Source organism: Panicum virgatum, chromosome 9K (genome assembly GCF_016808335.1).
Source record: "Panicum virgatum strain AP13 chromosome 9K, P.virgatum_v5, whole genome shotgun sequence".
NCBI lineage: Eukaryota > Viridiplantae > Streptophyta > Magnoliopsida > Poales > Poaceae > Panicum > Panicum virgatum.
The window spans coordinates 7,632,838-7,652,269 of NC_053144.1; the positions used below are offsets into that span (position 1 = coordinate 7,632,838).

The 19,432-nt window shown below is 48.1% G+C and overlaps 3 protein-coding genes across 4 annotated transcripts; 2 read left to right on the forward strand and 1 right to left on the reverse strand.

Annotated features, from left to right (window-relative positions):
- The first annotated feature begins 514 nt into the window (after positions 1-514).
- LOC120649811 (magnesium transporter MRS2-I-like) lies at positions 515-5,787 on the forward strand. Its single transcript, XM_039926709.1, has 11 exons — positions 515-1,005; positions 1,386-1,415; positions 1,668-1,812; positions 2,762-2,883; positions 3,680-3,754; positions 4,454-4,681; positions 4,770-4,814; positions 4,926-4,970; positions 5,058-5,087; positions 5,313-5,432; positions 5,522-5,787. Exons 1-11 carry the CDS (start codon positions 778-780, stop codon positions 5,606-5,608), a joined length of 1,155 nt encoding a protein of 384 aa, XP_039782643.1. The 5' UTR covers positions 515-777; the 3' UTR covers positions 5,609-5,787.
- Positions 5,788-6,116: 329 nt separating this feature from the next.
- Positions 6,117-7,204, reverse strand: LOC120649812 (two-component response regulator ORR41-like). Of its 2 annotated transcripts, XM_039926712.1 has the most exons (4): positions 7,065-7,204; positions 6,810-6,959; positions 6,588-6,707; positions 6,117-6,424 (listed from the first exon to the last, which is right to left on the reverse strand). In XM_039926712.1, the coding sequence occupies exons 1-4, from the start codon at positions 7,134-7,136 to the stop codon at positions 6,371-6,373; spliced, it is 396 nt and encodes a 131-aa protein (XP_039782646.1). In that variant the 5' UTR covers positions 7,137-7,204; the 3' UTR covers positions 6,117-6,370. The 2 variants fall into 2 exon arrangements, with proteins under 2 accessions (XP_039782646.1, XP_039782644.1); XM_039926710.1 differs by having other exon boundaries at positions 6,588-6,959; positions 7,065-7,202.
- Positions 7,205-13,120: 5,916 nt separating this feature from the next.
- LOC120649813 (E3 ubiquitin protein ligase DRIP2-like) lies at positions 13,121-18,374 on the forward strand. Its single transcript, XM_039926713.1, has 7 exons — positions 13,121-13,467; positions 15,164-15,263; positions 15,981-16,392; positions 16,509-16,939; positions 17,037-17,087; positions 17,589-17,661; positions 17,912-18,374. Exons 1-7 carry the CDS (start codon positions 13,347-13,349, stop codon positions 18,131-18,133), a joined length of 1,410 nt encoding a protein of 469 aa, XP_039782647.1. The 5' UTR covers positions 13,121-13,346; the 3' UTR covers positions 18,134-18,374.
- The last annotated feature ends 1,058 nt before the right edge of the window (positions 18,375-19,432 follow it).

A 19,432-nucleotide genomic window follows, 5' to 3' on the forward strand; every position in this document is an offset into this window, starting at 1 on the left:
ACCCCTGCCACGTCAGGCATCAGGTCGCGTCGCATCTCTTGTCCTCCGCAGCGACCTCGCGGTGCTACAGATCGGATGCACGGGGACGGCGGCCACCGGCCAGCCGGCTGCTGACGGCTTGAGGTCGCTGCTCGCACCAGCAACGTTCGAGGTCCCCTGCCGCTTCTATTGCCGAGGACCATAGTGGGATCGGAGAAGAAAGATATGACATGTGGGACCCGCTAGACAGTAATGTGGAGAGAGAGCAACAACATGGGTATTTTAGTCCATACAAAAATACAACGATCTGTGTGTGGACCCAAAAGCATCAAAGTCGTAGAAAATTGCACCACTCAGACAACTTTAGAATTGTAATGGCACGAATCTAAATTGGTGAATTGTAATGGTAGAATTCAAAACTTGCAAAATTATAATAGCACCAAACAAATTAACCCTACATAATTAGGTAATTAGGATTCCTTTTTCATCCCCTCCGCTAACCAAAAGTACCAAACTGATCACCCGTGCTCGTATTCGTAGATCCACCCATCGCACGCACACACACGAACCCTACGGGCACCCGAGGTCCGGAGCAGCCACGCCGCATCTCTCCTCTTCTCTGCGCACCCACCCTCCTCTCTCTCTCTCTCTCTCTCTCTCTCCCGTCGTCGCCATTTATTACCCCTCTTCGCCGCAAAATTCCTGTCCTAGTAAAGGGTCCTGCGTCCACCGTCCACGTGGGCGGTGGCTGCGGCGTGGGCGGGCGCCGGAGATGTGAGAGCCGCCGCGGCGTTGGAGATGGCTGCGGCGGGAGCGGGGGGCGGGGGCGAGGGGAAGAAGCGGGGCGCGTCGCGGAGCTGGATCCTGTTCGACGCGGCCGGGGAGGAGCGGGTGCTGGATGCCGACAAGTACGCCATCATGCACCGCGTCGACATCAACGCGCGCGACCTCCGCATCCTCGACCCGCTGCTCTCCTACCCCTCCACCATCCTCGGGCGCGAGCGCGCCATCGTCCTCAACCTCGAGGTGCGCCCCTGGTCCCCGCCTCGCCGATGCTGAGCAGCTGAGGTGACTCTGTGCTACCAATTATGCGAGGAATTATTGCCCCGGAATTACTTGAATTTCGGTTCCTTTTGAGGATTTTTTTGGTGTTACATGGTGCTTTGTGGCTAGACGGTGCTGCCAATTGTTGAGCGGCAGAACCAACTTTTTAGTAGGCTCCGCTTGACTGATCCCCTAGCTGCGGGTGATTTTTCATGATCTCTGAATTTCTGATGGAGGTTTTGCATTCATGGTTAAGGGCGCTGATTACTTTGATGCAGCTGCTTTATCTCAACATGTAAAAGGCAGTTTCTAACAAAGTCTGTTTTCTCTTTTGATGGAATCTTCATCGGTGGTTCGAGCAGCATATAAAGGCGATCATTACTTCCGAGGAGGTAAATTTTGAATTGTACTGCTTAGTTCTTCTTTCGACTGGTTAGCTGCTATGAGCTTTCAATTTGTTCTTCTCATAATCTGGGCTCTAGAGTAGTAACAGGTTTCTGTGAGTTAAACTTGCAATATCACTCATGCTAACTTGGATGATTAGATATCTGTAATTTCATAGTTGGAACTGAGGATCCTAAATACTCCTTTCTTAGGTGTGGTAGATGTGGTAACTCACAGCTGCTGTGTCTGGCTTGGCTCAGGTTTTGCTTAGGGATCCATCTGATGAGAATGTAATCCCCGTAGTAGAGGAGCTCCGGAGGCGCTTAGCACCATCAAGTGCCACTCAGCATGATGGAAAGGAGAACTTAAGTGGCCAGCATGATGCAGAAGGGGCGGAAGAAGATGGTAAGTTGGGCTTTGCCATTCTTTTGTCAACTGCTTGTGGTAGAAGGATGTTTCTATATTTGTGTAATGTTGATGTAGTTACTTTGTTTGACATATATCCCTCTTGTATTCCATTTTACTTTGATGCCTGAACAAACAAGCAAAGAAATGTTTTTAGCCATAAAAAGTACACAATGAATAAATGGATGTAAAATATTTTGATTGAGATATGGACATGCCATTGTGTTCCTTCCTTTCTTTTTTGGTCTGTGTCCTTGTCCAGGACATTCTTTTGGGAAAAATACGACATGTTGGGTCCAAGTAGAAAGTCCACAGTATATAGCCATGGCACTTGGCACCTAACTGTGATATGCTAATGCGCTATCATGGTCTCCTTGCACTGGGTCAATAATGTTGTATGGCTCCCCTCTCTCTAAATTATGTTCATTTGACTTATACTAGGAGTTTCGCATAAATGAAATTATGAAAGCGACTTGAGATATCCAAATTATGATTTGTTTGTGAATTGTGACGTGTGTGTGTGCCTGCACACTATCCCTTTTCTTTTCTCAAACAAAGATGATCATGAAGAAAGAATAACATTGACCAGAGCATAGTAACATATTTCTAAGTATAAACCCAAATCGATACTTGATTTATATGAGACCATTATGTTTCATTTCTGTAAACTGATCCTATGCTTTTTTAAGTTTGTCTACTGTAGAAAAACAAATTACAGTTCACGTGCCATTTGCCCATTTGGAGCCATATCTTGATCCCCTTGGGTCAATTGATGGCAAACATTCTATCTGTGTAATTGGCTCATGCTAGATGAAAGTACAACAAAAGCCTGGTTGTTGTTTCACTAATGTTTATTCTGGTTGGATTGTTTTGCTAAGTTCTTAATGGATTCCCAGAGTATTTATACACAATTCATTAACATCCTGCAATCTGATTTCATGAACTCCAGAATCTCCTTTTGAGTTTCGTGCACTGGAGGTTACTCTGGAAGCTATATGCAGTTTCCTTGATGCGCGCACTACTGAGCTTGAGACTGATGCTTACCCAGCTTTGGATGAATTGACATCCATGGTGAGTGAATGTGCTAGCATACTGTGTTCCATTAGTATGAACTTGATTAGATCACTCTAGCACGTATTAACAAAGTCCAGCCCTGGAAACATGATCTGATTTGTTTTAAGTAATATTTGAAAGATATGCTAATTGCAGGGTTCAGAAATGTGCTACTTTACATTTTTTTTCATAAATGAAATTTGGATATACATGCAGACATTGGATAAAGTAATGCTGCAGAATCATCTTTTAGTTTCTTATCTGTAGGGAACTAGGGAGAGCTAGCATTGTTTGGTAGAAATTTCTACACGTAATGACAACAAAAGATTGCAACAACAGTGACCTTGATGCTCGACCTCCCTTAGCCCCTTTTGGTCATAGATATTCTGGCATCATTTTGGTAGCAATCAAATTTACATGCTGATTTGTAAATAAGGCTAAACGAATACTAAAATTGCTATCTTTCAAGCATGCTAGTCTGAAAGTGAAAACATAAGTCTATATAAGCATAATTTTCAATTCATTCTAACTGTAACAGATAATCTGCTGTGTGATTAAGTTTAATTCACTTCCAACATAATATTGGCTAAGTTGCATGGTGGCACCCCAGAATAAACTAAAGCTGCATTGGTGAATAGTATTGACAAAACATGCAAAGCGATCTCCTTGACAACATCATATGTTTCCAGGATTCAGTATACCCATGAAGGCACATTAGTAGGATCTTTCTAATTCCTAATTACATCCTCTTCATACACTGCTGTAGCAACTTCATTTTTTTCCACATTAAGCTGAACTGTTGTGGACCTCACAGATCAGCAGCCGCAACTTGGATAGAGTACGAAAGTTAAAAAGCGGCATGACAAGATTGACTGCAAGGGTTCAGAAGGTCTGGTTCCTCTTCATTCTATTCCATTTGATTTGCTATAACTTTTATGTACAGTGAAACTTTTGCATATTTTCTTGAGAATGTGGATCTTGTGCTATTCACTGTATTCCGAAAGTCATGTTGCAATCCCAGTTCCTATGCTTTGTGGAAGCTTAGCTCTGATCATGAGCCATGTCGCTGCAAGAGGCTAGACAGTCGTGACAGGAAAGCCCAATGTTCATTGGCCTTTGGGGATTGATAAGCTTAGAAGATAGAATTGACTATAGGGATCAGGAAATATGTTTTTTTTCCTAGTAGGTTCAATTTGTTCATTTCAAGAACTGAAGCAAACACTAAGATGTCGGTATCTGGAAGAGTGCTGAATTGCTGATGACATTTCTATACTTTACTACACTGAGTTTTTAATTTTAAGAAACAAAAGAGCAAACTTCTGATTCTGGACCTGTGTTGAATTAGCTTAGTTTTGTACCGTATTGTTTGCCTTAAAATGCTTTGATGCGATTGAGTAGCTTAGTTTTCTGGAAAACATATTCTCTACAAATGAACCAACAAATTTGGTTGACCTTTCTGTGTAAGATATTCACAATGCAGCCATTCTAAAGCTAATTATTTTATGATGTACGAGTCTTGGATTTTTGTTCTCTTTTTATGGTTTTGTCCATAAACAAAAGGTATCACAAAATGTTCTCTATTTGCCAGGTGAGAGATGAGCTTGAACAATTATTGGATGATGATGATGACATGGCTGATCTTTACTTGTCTAGAAAGTTGGCTGGGGCATCTTCCCCTGTCAGTGGTTCTGGAGGACCAAATTGGTTCCCTGCATCCCCAACTATTGGTTCAAAAATATCAAGAGCAAGCAGAGCCAGTGCACCTACCATACATGGAAATGAGAATGATGTGGAAGAACTGGAGATGTTGCTGGAGGTTTGTATTTTGCTCCTTTACTTGAAGGCCATAACTTATCGGTTGTTATTGCCTTTGGTTAAGTCTTTGGAGTTTCTTTAATTTGCAGGCATATTTCATGCAAATTGATGGCACTTTAAACAAATTGACAACGGTAAGTTGGCGTAGCTGGTTTTAACTTTACAACATCACTGTCCTCATGCTATGAGAACTTTTAGGATTTAGCCCTGTGCTGACACTGTATTTTTCCGCGGCACCTTTTCAGCTGAGAGAGTACATTGATGACACGGAAGATTACATCAATATCCAGGTAACGTTTTGTGTTTGCGTGCTAGTATGTTTTTACCATTCAGTTTCTAAAGTCTTTTTTTTTGTTTTTCTTTCTTTTGCTGTGCAGCTTGACAACCACCGTAATCAGTTGATTCAGGTAATTTACAATAGCACAGGACATTGTTAGATATGTAGAAACTTCAGAGATGCAGATTGGTTTTAGACAAGTAGCACCTTAGTAGTTTGATGTTAATCAATAGGTGCTGAATGGGCAGTTCATTCCCATAAACTTGTCGTATCACCCAAGCAAAGTCTTGATTAATACTTGTTGCATTTTGGCACTATGTTAGTGTAACATATTTTTTCCTTTTGATCCCCGCAGCTAGAGTTATTCTTGAGTTCTGGGACCGTTTGCTTGTCGCTTTACTCGTTAGTTGCTGGAGTCTTTGGTATGAATATACCGTACACCTGGAATGAGGACCATGGATACGTCTTCAAATGGGTAAGTTACTGCTCGCACTCTGACATGCTGTGTGATAATTGTCTGATTGATGGCTTGTTGTTTTCTGTAACTTATTCCCCCTGTAACAGGTGGTTCTCGTATCCGGGCTTTTTTGCGCCTTTATGTTTGTCTCCATTGTTGCTTATGCGAGGCACAAGGGTCTCGTTGGATCCTGAATAGCTGAAATAACCGCAGCTTGCTTCCCTCAACTGTAAATTGAGCTAGAGAGCATCAACTTTGCGGTGTGATTCATCTCTTGTACCAAATTCATTAGTATCAAATTGGGGATATTGAATAGGAACAATTAATAGAAAAAAAATTAATGCAAAAGAAATATATGGCGATGTCTCCCACTTGTTTCCCGGTTTCTTAATGTTTTCTGCGAGTTATCGAAGTTGACGCTATTAACTAGGTAGCTCTTTCTCAAATTATTTCATAACTGTTGCACAGGTATCTGCGTTCTCCTTAACTTTTCGTGTAGAAAAGCCTCCCTTTTCCTCTTATAATTTGAATCATTGCTTGTGACATTTCTGAATGAGTGTTAACACGATGGCACCAGCGTGACAATGATATTCTCATATCTCGCGTGATTTGAGTTTCTGGAAGTCCTTTACCCTTCTGCAAGCTAATCTTACTTTACTAGAGGCCTATGCCTCCTGTTGAAAACATCATCTTCTCTTTGGTATAATAAAGCGCTTTTTTATAACATCGGTATAATAAAGCTATTACTAACACATAGAGTGGTTATGAATTGTACATTACTACCAGAGGCGTCTGCTTCCTGTTTTGAGCGACAGCTTCGGACACAAACAGCTACAAGGCCCAAGGCCCAGAGACTGAGACCTTTGGGAAGAAAGCCAATTCGATATGGAGTACTTTTCTAATGCGAGGCTTCATTTATTTTGGACCTTATTGAGAATCTGAGATCGCAGGCAGAGCTACGCGAGATTGAATTTGGCGAGGATATTGTCGAGCTTCTCCTTGGACAGCGGCTGCGAGCACACAGGTTCAGACAGTATCAGGAAATGCTCACTGAATCATCTCAAAGAAACAATCGCTCGGAACAGAGCCGCTCAATGCTGCACTGCCCACCTACCCCTTGTACAAGAGAGGAGTCCGTGCATGAGAGAGCACGCGGTCAGTTGGCTGGCTCACCTTGGGCGTGAAGTGGTCGGCCCCGGCCTTGATGAACGCGTCGGCGTCGGCGGCGAGGCTGTCGCTCGACAGCCCGACGATCGGCGTCGTGACGCCCAGCGCCCGAATCTGCCGCGTCGCCTGCACGCACACGCCGGTCGGCGTCAGCTCGTCGACGTCGCTACAGTTGAAACCGGGCGAGTTTGTTGTGTAACGGCGCTCGCAGCCGCACCGACGAGGTACCTCGTGTCCGTCCATGACGGGCATCTGCCGGTCGGTGAGGATGAGGTCGTAGGCGCCGCCCTCCCGCACGCGTCGCACCGCCTCGGCGCCGTTCCAGGCCTCGCTCAGCTCCACGCCGCCGGCGTCCCGCAGCAGCGCCCTGGCCAGAAACTGCGCGCCAGGGCGATCGCACCAGCCGGCCCTCAGCACCGAGCATGTACACACTAGCTAAGACTACTCAGAGTTGGTGCGTGCGCCCGCAACGCACGTACGTACCCGGTGGATCTCCTCGTCCTCGACGAGGAGGACCCTGATCACCCTGCGCTCCGCCGCCGCCGCGCCCGCCATTGACCCTCAGACCTGAGCTCAGGCAGCGCAAGCACTGGCAAGCCAAGTGCGCGGTGTGGCAGCTCTAGTTACCGGCGGTCCGGCCAGGCGGCCGGCAGGGCGTTTAAGTATCCCGGCGGGGCACCGGGCGCGCAGGTGGTCCTGCCTGCCGGGACAACAACGTTGCACGGAGAATTGCATGGGAGGGATCTCCACGCAATCTACCGGTGCCCGCCCCGTTTCGGCAAGGCCGGGAAGGCTCCATGTGCCCGAGCCCTGATCCTGGCTCGTCGCCGCGCGCGCGCGGTGGTGGTGGCTCCCGGGTCCGGAGGCGTGCGCCAGCACGGGACGCGCCCGATCGGTCGACCTGCCGGTGCCGTCCGGAACCACCGCACGAGACGAGGTTGCGTGGCTGGCTACTGCGATCGATCGATCGGGCAGGAGCGTTGCCGCTTCGAGGTGGGGGGGAGGGGATCTATCGTCGGCAGCGGCTGCTTGCCCGGACTGGTGCTAGAGGTTCTGGCCGGCCTGCGCGAATTATTGGGCGGCCTCCTGCGTCGTCTGGCTTGGCAGCTGGCAACATATAGCATGTACTGGTCCGTATGACGGTAGGAGCCTAATCGATCGCATCGGTATCACGAGATTTATCAGGGCTAGTGCCGTGTCGTGTCATGCCTTGATCTGCTAGCATAGCAAATATGGTGTACCAGCGAATGTGAATTCTTTTTTTCCTAGTTATATTAAGAAGAGAAGGAAAAGACAGGGATCTGATTCCTAGCCATTGCGTACAGAAAAATGGGCTTCCGGTCTAGTGGATTGACATCCCATATGGCCCAACTACCCGTGTTAGTTGGGCTTCCATTTTCCACTCGGGCAAGGAAAGCCCAGTAGCCCATCTCTCGCCGCACGCGGCGTCTCCTCCTCTCCGTCTCTCTCGTTCCGGGCTGATTTAACAGCTGACCGAACGCGAGTACGCGACTGAGGGGGTGTTTAGAAACAGGGACTTCAAAAAAGTCCTACGGATTTTTTATATTTAAAAGTACTAAATAAATATTAATTATAAAACTAACTGCAGAATCTTGGGGCTAAACCGCGAGACGAATCTAATGAGGTATCTTAATCTATGATTAGCGAATGGTTACTGTAGCATCACTGTAGCAGATTATGAATTAATTAGGCTCATTAGATTCGTCTCGCGAAAAATCACTCAGCTGTCAAAAAACATTTATAAACAGATTTTATTTAATACTATAAAATAGTAAGATTTCTTTTGATGTGATAGGGACTTCTGAAAAAAATCCTCGAGCCAAACAAGCCTGAGCTTCTGCCCGCGTTGATTCGAGACTTGGCTTCCACTCCGCTCCACTCCACCTCCTCCGCCCCTCGTTGGCCCCCCCGGGCGGGCCGCCACCGCTCCACTCGTCGCTCCCTGTCAGGTTAACGGCAAAAGGGGAGACCGTACGCGATGAAAGGTGTCAGGAGGTTCCAAGGCAGAGGAAGCAAACAAAGTCCGATATCCCTGGAGAGTGGAGACTGCTTTCTTTCTTTCTGCTGCCAAGTCCGGCTGCTAAACCCACACAGACCGGAGGCACTTGCCACTTGATCGTGCGTGTTGCCCAGACTGTTCTTGACAGATTTTTTTTTTTCTGAAGACAAATTCAGTGCTGCACAACCATTTGACAGCACGCGGTCATGCCTGGCTGCTGCAGCCCCCTTCCCTTCAACAGCCGTCAGAAAAAAAAGGTCGGTCGAGGTGAGGAGCATTGCACGACGGATGGACAAAGGCACAATCCGGGTGCAGCCGCGGGCGCTGCTGGACCACCGCCATGGGGGTCCCCAGCTGGGAGTCCCTCTTCACGTTTCATCAAGTGCCCTGGCCTCTGGTTAGACGAGCCAAAACATGGTACCGTCGTATAGCAGATTCTGAAGTATACTGCTAGAATGATTCGGCGGTTACATGCCCCCCGCTAATTCTAGTCTTATTATAATAATAAAGTCATTAAGATTGGATACATGTCTCTCTCATCCATTGCCATCATAGGCCATGAGACCTGATATAATCTCCTCTCAGGCTTTTTAGATGAAAGGCCTCATGCTAGCATAAACCGAGAGATTCCGGGCGCGTCTCAGAAAAACCAAAACGGCGTTACTATAAAAGCAGTTACATAAAACTGCTTTCCAGCTGCAGACATGATCGCTCACCGAGCAGAGCAGATTGATATTTTTTCTACCATTGGACAAAATTGAATGTGCAAATTGAATTTTCAACTTCCAAACATTCTTTCTTCCATAGCTTCCAATCAATTAACCGTTGTGATGCCCTGCTTTGCAAGGCTCTTTCCGTCTCCTGGCACCTTTGATCTAAAGAACGTGAACCTAGCTACCCTGGAGCCTTTGCACAGCACCATCCAACCAGCCTCCTCCACGTTTTGGCGATTGGTGGTGTTTGCCGCCACACTTTATGCCCACTACCATCACCAAGCCCCCCTCCCCTGCCTCGACCCCACGTCCAAACTCGGTAAGCCTCGTTCTCCCTAGTTCGGCACCCCTAACTTGATGCACATAATTTCGTTAGAGAAATAGGGTATTAGGTTGGATTTCCCTGGAATTGAAGCACAAACTCATAAGAATGGGGAAGAAATAAGTTAAGATATCCAAGGAGGACAAAACAAAATTTCTTTTTTAACATCACCATAAACAACATAGCACCGTTGGTTAATTTGATCCTTTCGAGGGGAGAAATTAACCACGGGCCGGCCTCCGCGTCGCCCTCCGCACGGGGCGACTCGGCGGCGCCCCCAGCCTCCGCTGCTACAGCCTCCGCTGCTGCGTAGCCACCATCTCCTCCTCTCTGCTCGCCGCCGTCGGAGGTGTCCGCTCGGAAGCCCGCGCGGCTCCTAGGAAGACGGCGGCGAGGACTTCGATCGGGCTGGCCGCGTGCTCCGCCGTGCGGGGGCGGCGCGCGGTCGGCCGGCGCCGAGCCGCGGGGCACCGGCGGCGTGCCGGATCCGTGGCGCCGGTGGCCGGATCCGGGCCCTCCACGGCCGGATCTGGCGGGGAGCGTCGGCGGCGAGGCCAATGGGGCTGCGGTGGCGGAGTCGAGGTGGCGGGAGTCTGCGCGCGGCGGAGGCGGCGACCTCGGCGCAGCCCGTGGTGGCGACCAACGTTGCCCGCGGTGGCAGCGACGGTGTAAGGCGCAGGGCCGCGCGCATTGGCGGCGTTAGCGTGGAGCGAGCTGCCCGCGCGGCGTGGGGCGTGCAGCCCTCGCGCAACAGCGGCCTCGACATGAGGACGGGTCAGCGGCACGGCATCCGCGCGACGTGGGCGTGCGGCACGACATCCACGCATCTGCGGACCGGCGACTCGGCGGCGTCCACGAGGATGTGGCCCGTCGCGGTGCCCGTGCGGCAGCAGGCTGGCGCCGCGGCGGTCCATGGTGCGCCGGTCTTGGCCGTGGAGGGCCACGGCGACGTACGACCTGCGCGTGGCCGTAGTGAGTTGCGCCCGCAGGGAAGAGCTGATATGCTGGTGTGGAGCTGCCGACAGGGTGGCGAGGCTGCGGCCAACGGCAATGTGCGGCGGGTTAGGGGATGTCGGTGATTTGGCCTGCATCTGCCCGACTGCGGCTGGCGCGGCGCGAGCTGGCGTGTGCTCGCCGTGACGGGTGGCGGCTTGGTGGCGCCGCTGGCCCCTGGAAGACTTCCGTGGTTTTGCCGGTCGGTGGGCGTGCAGCTAGAGATGTGATTCTCCGGGCGAAAGCCTCATCGGCTTCCTGCTGGTGGCGATGACGACGACCCTAAGGGTGTCGTTCTTTCCGTTGGGGGCGTCATCTTGGAGCCCATCCCTTATGCGCGGTTTTCTCTAGGTGAAAACCCTGTCCACTTGTTGGACGGGCGACGGCGGCGCCATTGACGTCGTTACCTTCTTGGGGGCGTCGCTGGTGGAGACCCATCTCGGCCTGACGGTGGAGGTCTTGCCGGTGGCTTGGCGGGGCGGTTTGGTGCAGGTGGCGAGCTTGAATGGGGTTGCCGATCTTGTGCGGCGGCGACCAAAATCATGTTGGTGGCCGGGGGGCGTCACATGGATGTTGGTTTTGGCTGCTTGCAGCGGACTGCAGCGGCTGGTGTTGCTTGGCAACTGTCAGTGCGGCGTGGGACTGCGTCGGAGGGCAGCGCTTGCGGCCCCAACATCATGGGACGGCTTGGCTTGCAGCGGACTGCGGCGGGTTGCTCAGCCTTGCTCGGCGACTCCGGTGTGGTACATCGTCGAATGGCGGCGCAAGCAACAACTTGGCTTGCTAGTATGGCAGCGGTGGCTGCTACGTGGGTGGCGCAACACGATGCGGTCGTCTGGCATGCATGGTTCGGCTGTTTGATAGGGATCTTGGAACACGGGCAACACCATTAATCATCCTGACAGCGATATAAGAAACGAATTTGCGACACGGAGTACTGTGGCGGACATGGCAAGGCCCCGCGTGCGGTGTCTTCTGCGTGGCGACGAGAGCGAGGAGGTCCAACGGCGGGTGTGGCGAGGCCCCCGCGCGTTGTGTCATCACGGTGGTGATGGCGAAGGCAGCCTGCGAGAGGTCCGGATTCGATGGTTTCACTCTGTCGGATGGTGTATGGTGGGGCAGCGGCACTATGGCAGTAGGTTCTGCATGGCGGTGGCCTCCTCGGTGTGGTGCAGTCTGGGTTTTCTCGACTTCTTATCGACGCGGGATTGTGTTTCGACAGCGACTTCCTAGGCAGAAGAAGGTTGGTAGCCGCGGCATCTTGGCTTGCTCGGCCGCTGTGGCCTGCAGTCTTTGAGTTTTTACCCGTGTTGATGCCCAGTCCAACCTGGTGAGAGTTGAGATGGTTTGTTCCCCGTGTTGATGCCCAATCCAACCGGGGGAGTAGAGTTGCGGAGTTCTCTGTGTTGATGTCCCAATCTAACCGGGTGTGCTCTCTTTTTTCGTTTCTTTTTCTTTTTCCTGTCTATGGTCTTCTAGACTGTAGTCTTGTATTTTTCTACTATATTAATAGAAACTCACACTATCTTGTGTGGTTCGTTAAAAAAAACATCACCATAAACTAGCTATCTACTGGCTTGCCACATAGGTATTCACTAATCATCCTCTTAGCACTCCTAACTCGCCTCACCACTTGCTATCTGTCGATCCAACAACCTCCATCCCACCTGCCCCAACAGATATAGTTCACTAGGTGCCGACGAAAACCAACTATAACTGACTATATGTTGAGTCGATTTCAATGTGGAAAGTGTTAAATAACTATCTATTATATATCATTGTCGCCACGAAAATTGGTGTATTCGCAGGCAAGTTGGGGGGAACCCTACGAACTGTCAAATAATCCACTCATGTGAGGAAAACTGGTTATCTTATTCATCATTTTTAAATGAAGGAAAACGTTCCAGCCTATGCACCCACCCACGGCTATCTTATTAATCGTACAAATTTACTTATAATTATTGCAAAGCTTCAACGAACGTCGAGTGTGATATCAAGTCGCCAAGAGTTTTCTAATTTAATTTGAAGAGCTCTGTTGCAATAATCTTAAAGTACCGTAAGATACTTTTAGGTATTTTTTCCATTGAATTTTTCTAGCTGTTTATTTATAAAAAATTAAATTAATTAGTATTTGCTTCCACTCTTTTTTTATTTGGTCCCACATTTTTACCACCAGATACTTTAGTCTAGGTACTTCTATGTACTTCTTGCCTTGACCACCGTAGGATTTTTTTAGATGGACGACTCTCATTTTTTTCAATCATTGTATAACTTCTCTAATTTAAAACGTGTGAAAGCGATTTCATGGCAACATTAAAAAAACTACTCAGAATACGTTTTCCTACGTGGACGTATCCGGCGTAAACACTGGGGCAAGAAATTCTCCCGGCCCTCGGGTTGCGCTGCTACGCGCACCCGGCGCCGCCCACACGAAATCCCACCGCATCCCCTCTATTTATACACACCAATACGGCGATATATAAACCAGACATACTCCTCAGCCCCTTCTCGCCCACCCCGCGCCTCGCCGGAGCTCCGCCGCCGCCACGGCGCCGCACGTTTCCGCCGCTGCCGCCTCCAGCCGTCGAATGCCTGTGGGGACACCTCTCGACGCCGCGTCTTCCTGAGGCCGAGGCTTCCACGCCGCGAGGCCGTGCGTCCCACGGGGTTCGGAGGAAGAGGAGGTGGTCGGCGGCCGCCGAGGAGGAGCCCAGGAGATGGGGGCCGCGCGGGGGGTGGCGCGCGTTCGCCGGGATGCACTCGCCGCGCGCATGACGTGCCCGCTCTGCCGGGGACTCCTCAGGGAGGCCACCGCCATAACCCAGTGCCTCCACACATGTGAGTTCTCTCTCTTCTCTCTCCCTCCCTCCCTCTCCGTCTCTCTGTTTCCCCGTTCTCTCGTGCTCCCTCGCTGTGCCTATCCCTGCCCGCGCCCGCGGCGGCGGTCGCTATGGTTTCCCAGCGCCGCGCCGCCGCCCCCGTGTGGGCGGTCTCCTCCCGCCGTGTCGCGTCGCGCTGCGTCCTTTGGTTTTGATGTGGGATTCTTCTCCTTCTCTCGTTCTGGTGCCCCGGGCGATCGGGCTGGTGTCCGATGCGAGTTCTTTGATCCCAGGACCCAGGAGGGTGGCGAACGCGCCGCCTTTCTCGTGGATTGTGGCTTTGGTCCCGCGTCTTTGCCCGTCGTGTCCACCTTGCGCGGCGTTCAATTCGCGTTTGCTTCCCCGTGGCCGGCGTTGCTGTAGGAGCTCAGCGGGCCATGGGCGTCAGGGTTTCGAGTCCGGCAACGCCGGCGATGGTTCCTTCCACGTTTTCGTGCATCCTAGCGTTTTCTTTGCCTGTTCTCGACGATCCCGAGGTGCCCTGTGGCGCCTCTTGATCTGCACGAGGTCCAAAAGGCGCGGGCTTTCTCCTGGCCTCGGTCTGCTCTGTCGACGCGGAGCCGCTCGCTGGCTGCTGCGGGAGCGACCCCGGATGGTCGTGCCGCCGCCTACGACTGGACCGGCTGGCGGCTGCCTCCGTGGTTCCTTCGCTCGTGCAATCGCTTCCTCCTGGCTCCTGCGCACGCTCGGGCTCGGTTCTCGCCGCCGCCACCCGCGCCATGTCCCTTTTGTCGCTGGAGTATGCTCGGTTCTTGCTCTTCCAAGTTGGCAATGCCGCAAAGCCGCGGCGCGCCGGCGCCCCCATGCGTCTCGCAGGTCTCATCGCCGCCGCTGCAGGCTACTCGCAGTCTGAGCTCGAAACAACCGGTGGGACGCGTCACGCGTGCCGCTCTTTATCTTGGGCCCTGACCTGAGCAGACCCTCGGCGGTGATCGCCGGTGCCATATCCTCGTGGCTCAGCCTCCCGTTCGCGATCCCTGACAGGGTGATCGAACAACTTTCGGTGCATGAACACTTGCGGACCGCGGAGCTTTTGGTGCTAGGGGAAAAGGCTGTAAAGCGTTGGGCACTTGTTGCAGAGTGTATGGGCATTCTAGTAGCTTCCTGTGAGTTTGGTAATGGTGGGGGAGTTTGGAGATGGTGCCATTCTAGCCTGGTTCTGATCAGAAACGTGGCATCCTCGGTTAGCAATAAGTCTCTGTGCTTATGATTGTAGGTTGAGAATTGGAATTCAGTAGGATGCTGTGATTGTCGACTGCCTTCTAGTTATTTGTGGAGGGAGTTGGGGTTTGTATATGGAAATTAGTCAAAGAGTTCATGCCTTCATGGTATAGGGCGGATGCCAGTTCTTTAGCATTCTTGGTCGATAAAATATTCTTGGTTTCACTGAACTGAACATCAGTGTGTCTTGAATAATTTGCGACAGAAGACATGCATGCAGCTTCACTCTAAGTGTACTAGTGTAGTGTTGATGTCAGCCATGCTGCATAGAGCAGCATATATACTTAATACTACCAAAGGAAACGGTTCACTGGACAGGAGCCTGCAGAGTTTGCGCGCTAAATATTGCACATTACTTGTTGCTGCGAAAGAAGTTAACATGTGTTGTTACTGTAATAGGTTCTTTTAACTTCTCTTGTGACTATTTTCAACAGTTTGTCGGGTGTGCATTATGGAGAAAATAAATGACGAGGATGTTAACTGCTGCCCAGTATGCAACATTGATCTTGGCTGTGATCCTGAAGAGAAACTCAGGTGAACTAGTCGTTCTAAGTTTTGAATTTCTTCTGTGAATAATTGTTTCTCCTTACTCAGTTCTGGCAATGCCTTTTACTTTTTGATTTTGATTATTGTATAAGTACAACCTTGAAGTATTAATGTGATGTGAAGTCCTACACGCCATGCTATTGCTAATAAGTTACAAAAATGTGTATCTTGAAAAATTCTTTGTCGAACTTAAGCGGTCTACCAGCAAGGGCGCCAAGATCAAGGGGTGGTCAAAGTGCAGAAAAAGGATCACCGAGATTATCACAACGGATAAAACCTTGTGAAAGAAACCCATATATAGGGCTATTTTCTTAGGATATATGTAATTCAGACAAGTGAGCTCCATAAAAAAATATAGCCTCATCTTATCTGCTTAATACTAGGAGTAAACATTAACTTTCCTTCGACACTGTTGTTTCCTTTTGAAGCTCTGGTAGCATACATCATTTCTTATGATCATCACTTGAGGAAGGATATCAGCTTGTAACTACCTTCTTTACAGAATTAATTTGACAAAAGTTGGAGAAACCAACCTCCTCTACCTTAGCTCTTTTTTGAATGTTTTGTTTGCCTCTAAGTACCCGGTTTCTTGTTTGTGTGAAACAGAATTGTTGGTCATAGTGCTCAGCTGCTTATTTATGTCTAGTATATCGAATGATCAACTATGGATTGCTGCCTGACTGTGATTGTTTCCCTGTTTTGAAGGCCTGACCACAACCTTCAAGATATCAGGAATAAGTTGTTTCCAATTAAGAAGAGAAAAGTTGATTCTGTAAAGGCTCCAACAAGATTGCCACCAAAGAGAAAACAGAGGTCTCTTTCTTCCTTGGTGGTTAAAACTCCAAGTGTAGCCATGCGGACTGGTTTGACTGGAAAGAGAACCAAAGGTACAAGAAAGGCAGCAGCTTTTCGTGCGACTTCTCCCAGTAATAATGGAACCATGAAATCACCAACTAAACCTGAAGATCGATATCAGAAGACTGAGAAAATCTCAGCACCACAATCTACCAAGGTGGCAACACCTGCAAAGAAAACTGAAAGTCGAGATCGGAAGAAGATCGAGAAAACTTCAACACAACAACAGACCAAGGCAGCAACAGCTGTAAACAAAAAACAGGTAAACATGAAGAACTATCTGATGTTTGTGCAATAACAGATTATTTCATGTAAAAGTTTGGTGTGAATTCTCTTGTAAAATTTATTTTTCTCACAAATCATTATGCTTCAAAACAGCAAAATACAGATGTAGAAGTCTCAAGTAAGTCGTCTTCCAAGAGAAAGAATAGCAAGGCAGCTGAAAAGGAAGAGCTCCAGAAACCTTCAAATCATTTGGTTTATGCTGCAAGCAAGACAAAAGCACCTAGGTCGATTCCCAAAATCCATCCCGTCACTGAAGAAAAAATAAAGAAGAAAGAGGGTGAACTCCCAATAGGGAATGAGGAGACAGAAAACGAAGTAGCTATTCCTGGAACAAGGGTGGGGGAACATTCAAATGAGCCAACTCTTGAAGAGAAAAATAATGGCAGTTCCTCAGAACTTGCAACAGCGACAAATAAAGCAACAGCAGAGGATGTTTCGAACCAAGGATTATCTGGTTCTGCAAGCATTTTGCGTGGTCCAATAACTAATTCCATCTGGTTCTCATTAGTTTCTTCGCCTAACCAGTAAGATTGCACAATCTCAGTACTCAGAATATGATTGTGATGAGCCTATTATGCTTTTTTTTTCTAATTTCAGTTCAAAATGCTTATTTATTTTCAGGAAAGGAGGACCACAGCTGCCTGAGTTATCAAAGATTTATTTGAGAATTAAGTGAGTCTCATTAAGTCCCGTATTTTTCTTTGATTCTTGCCATGCTAGGAAGCTCTTTTATGTGCTGCCCTCTTATTCATAGGCTAGACTTGTCCAAATATTTGCTCGGTTTGTCCTCTCCTGGCTATTTAACATACCATGATGATGAATTGATGATGATGTAGGAATGTTTTTAAGGAATGCACGATAGTGGTAAATTTGTAATGCTACAATCCCTTGTTCGGTTTGTTAACTAATTATATTTCAGCTCTGATATAACATGGTGTTTTGTTTGTAGAAACACTAATGAAAGTACCTAGAAAAAAACATCATCATCTTGAGAATTCGGGCCAACAATCACAATATGCTCCATGGGACTATCTTATAGGAACTTCTATTAGGCATTCGAACTTGCAAACCACATTACTGAGCATTCCAATGTTTCTCAGCTGTAGTGGCATGTATTCTGTTCCCTGAATTCTAATTTCTTCATTTCATACGATTTTTTTTTCTTTACTTCAGAGACAGCAGCTTGCAGATTTCCTCGGTACAGAGGTACATCGCGAAGAAACTGGATATAGCTGATGAAGATGAGGTGTTTTTCTTGGACATCACTTTATAGACTTTCATTTTGGTTAACACAGCAACAAAAACCTGCCCTGCTCTCTTCTCAACCTGCCTGTTTTAGAGTATTTTTTCAGCGCATACATCAATCATGAGAATGTGATCGACCACCAGGATACAGATAATTGATTTTCAGCAGAGAATCTGACTGCCTTTGCTATGGATAGAACCGAGTTTGTAGATTTGTTTTAACCGATCCCTGTGTTTGTCCGCGACTGCAGGTGGAGGTCACATTCCACGGCGAGCCCATCTGCCCCTCGAGCACGGTGCACGGGCTCGTGGAGCTGTGGCTGCGGAGAGAGCCGGAGCAGCCCGTGCAGGCATCGCTGGGCGCGCCGGCCACCGGGTTCGTCATGGCGCTGGGCTACCGCCGCCGCCACCGCCACCGCCATTATCCGGACGTGCCCTGCGAGGGCGACGGCACCGCCGTAGAGCCTGCCTGAAGCTGCAGCGCTGACGTTCGGCGCTCCTGTCCATCCTTTCATCAGTCAGCTAGAGCTAGGATAAAAAAGAGAAGAAAGGAATCACCCCTACAAAAAAAAATTTCTCGTTGCTTGATCTTGTAAAGAGGGAGAAGAAAGAAGTTAGCGTGTCAGCAGTCAGTTGTTCAGAACCTTAAACAATAGATTGTGTTTACTTTAGGACATCTCTGACGGAAAAAAAAAGGTTACGGTGAAAGTGAAATCGATCTCGTGTTCTTGCCCGCCGTGATTCGTCGCTCCATTGCCGTGCCAGGCCGTGCACAGTGCCATCTCTGCTGTGCTATTGCTAGTATGAGCCCAAGGGTGAAACCGTGAAGGGAGACGGCCAACATCGTCGCCGGCGTCGAGTAACTGCCTGTCGGCTGGTTTCTGCCCCCACCCCGAAAGGCTGGTTTCTGGGGTGCGGTTATCTATCACCTCAGGTGATAGATCCACAAACCATCACCGAAAGTATATGAATTCTAGCGGTAGTCCGTAATTTTAGACCGGCCCATTTACATCTGACTACTCTCGCCTACTATTTTAAATAGAAAGGAATATGTAATAGGAGGGAGAGAATCTGTGCATGTGCATGCGTACAGAAGTAAATAAAAGTGATGACATCATTCACATGTATGCAAATCTTAAATTAAAAAAACTATAAACAATAAACCGAGCATCCAAATTAAATTTAAATACCACCATTACCTTTTTTATGATAAAATCTTCAAAACAAGACCACACTTGTCTATGTTTACATGATATTTTTTGATAAACATTTTTTAAAATACTAAATACTTAATTTTTGAAAACTGGGAACAAATATTTTAAAAACACGAATAAATTTTATTTTCTGCAAACAAAAAGTTAAATATAACGAACAAATAATAATATACAACGAACAAAATATTACACATCGCAAACATTGAATTGTATAGGGTATATAATGAAAACTAAATGTCACGAACAAACGGGTCAATGTTACGGAACAATTTAATCTACGAAGTGAACAAATAATTTGGTATTGCGAACAAATTAGTTACATGTAGATAAAATAAAGATAAATACATCTACAATATAGTCAAACATATATATATATAATAACAAACATTTCAATGTAAAATATAATGAACAAAATTGAAAAGAAAAAGGGAAAAGAAAAAATAGAAGAAAAACATATTAAAAGAGAGAAAAACAAATAACGGAAGGAAAAAAAGAAAGAATGCAAGGAAAAAGTGGAAGGAAAGGAATGATAAATAAAAAATAAAAGAGGAAAAACAA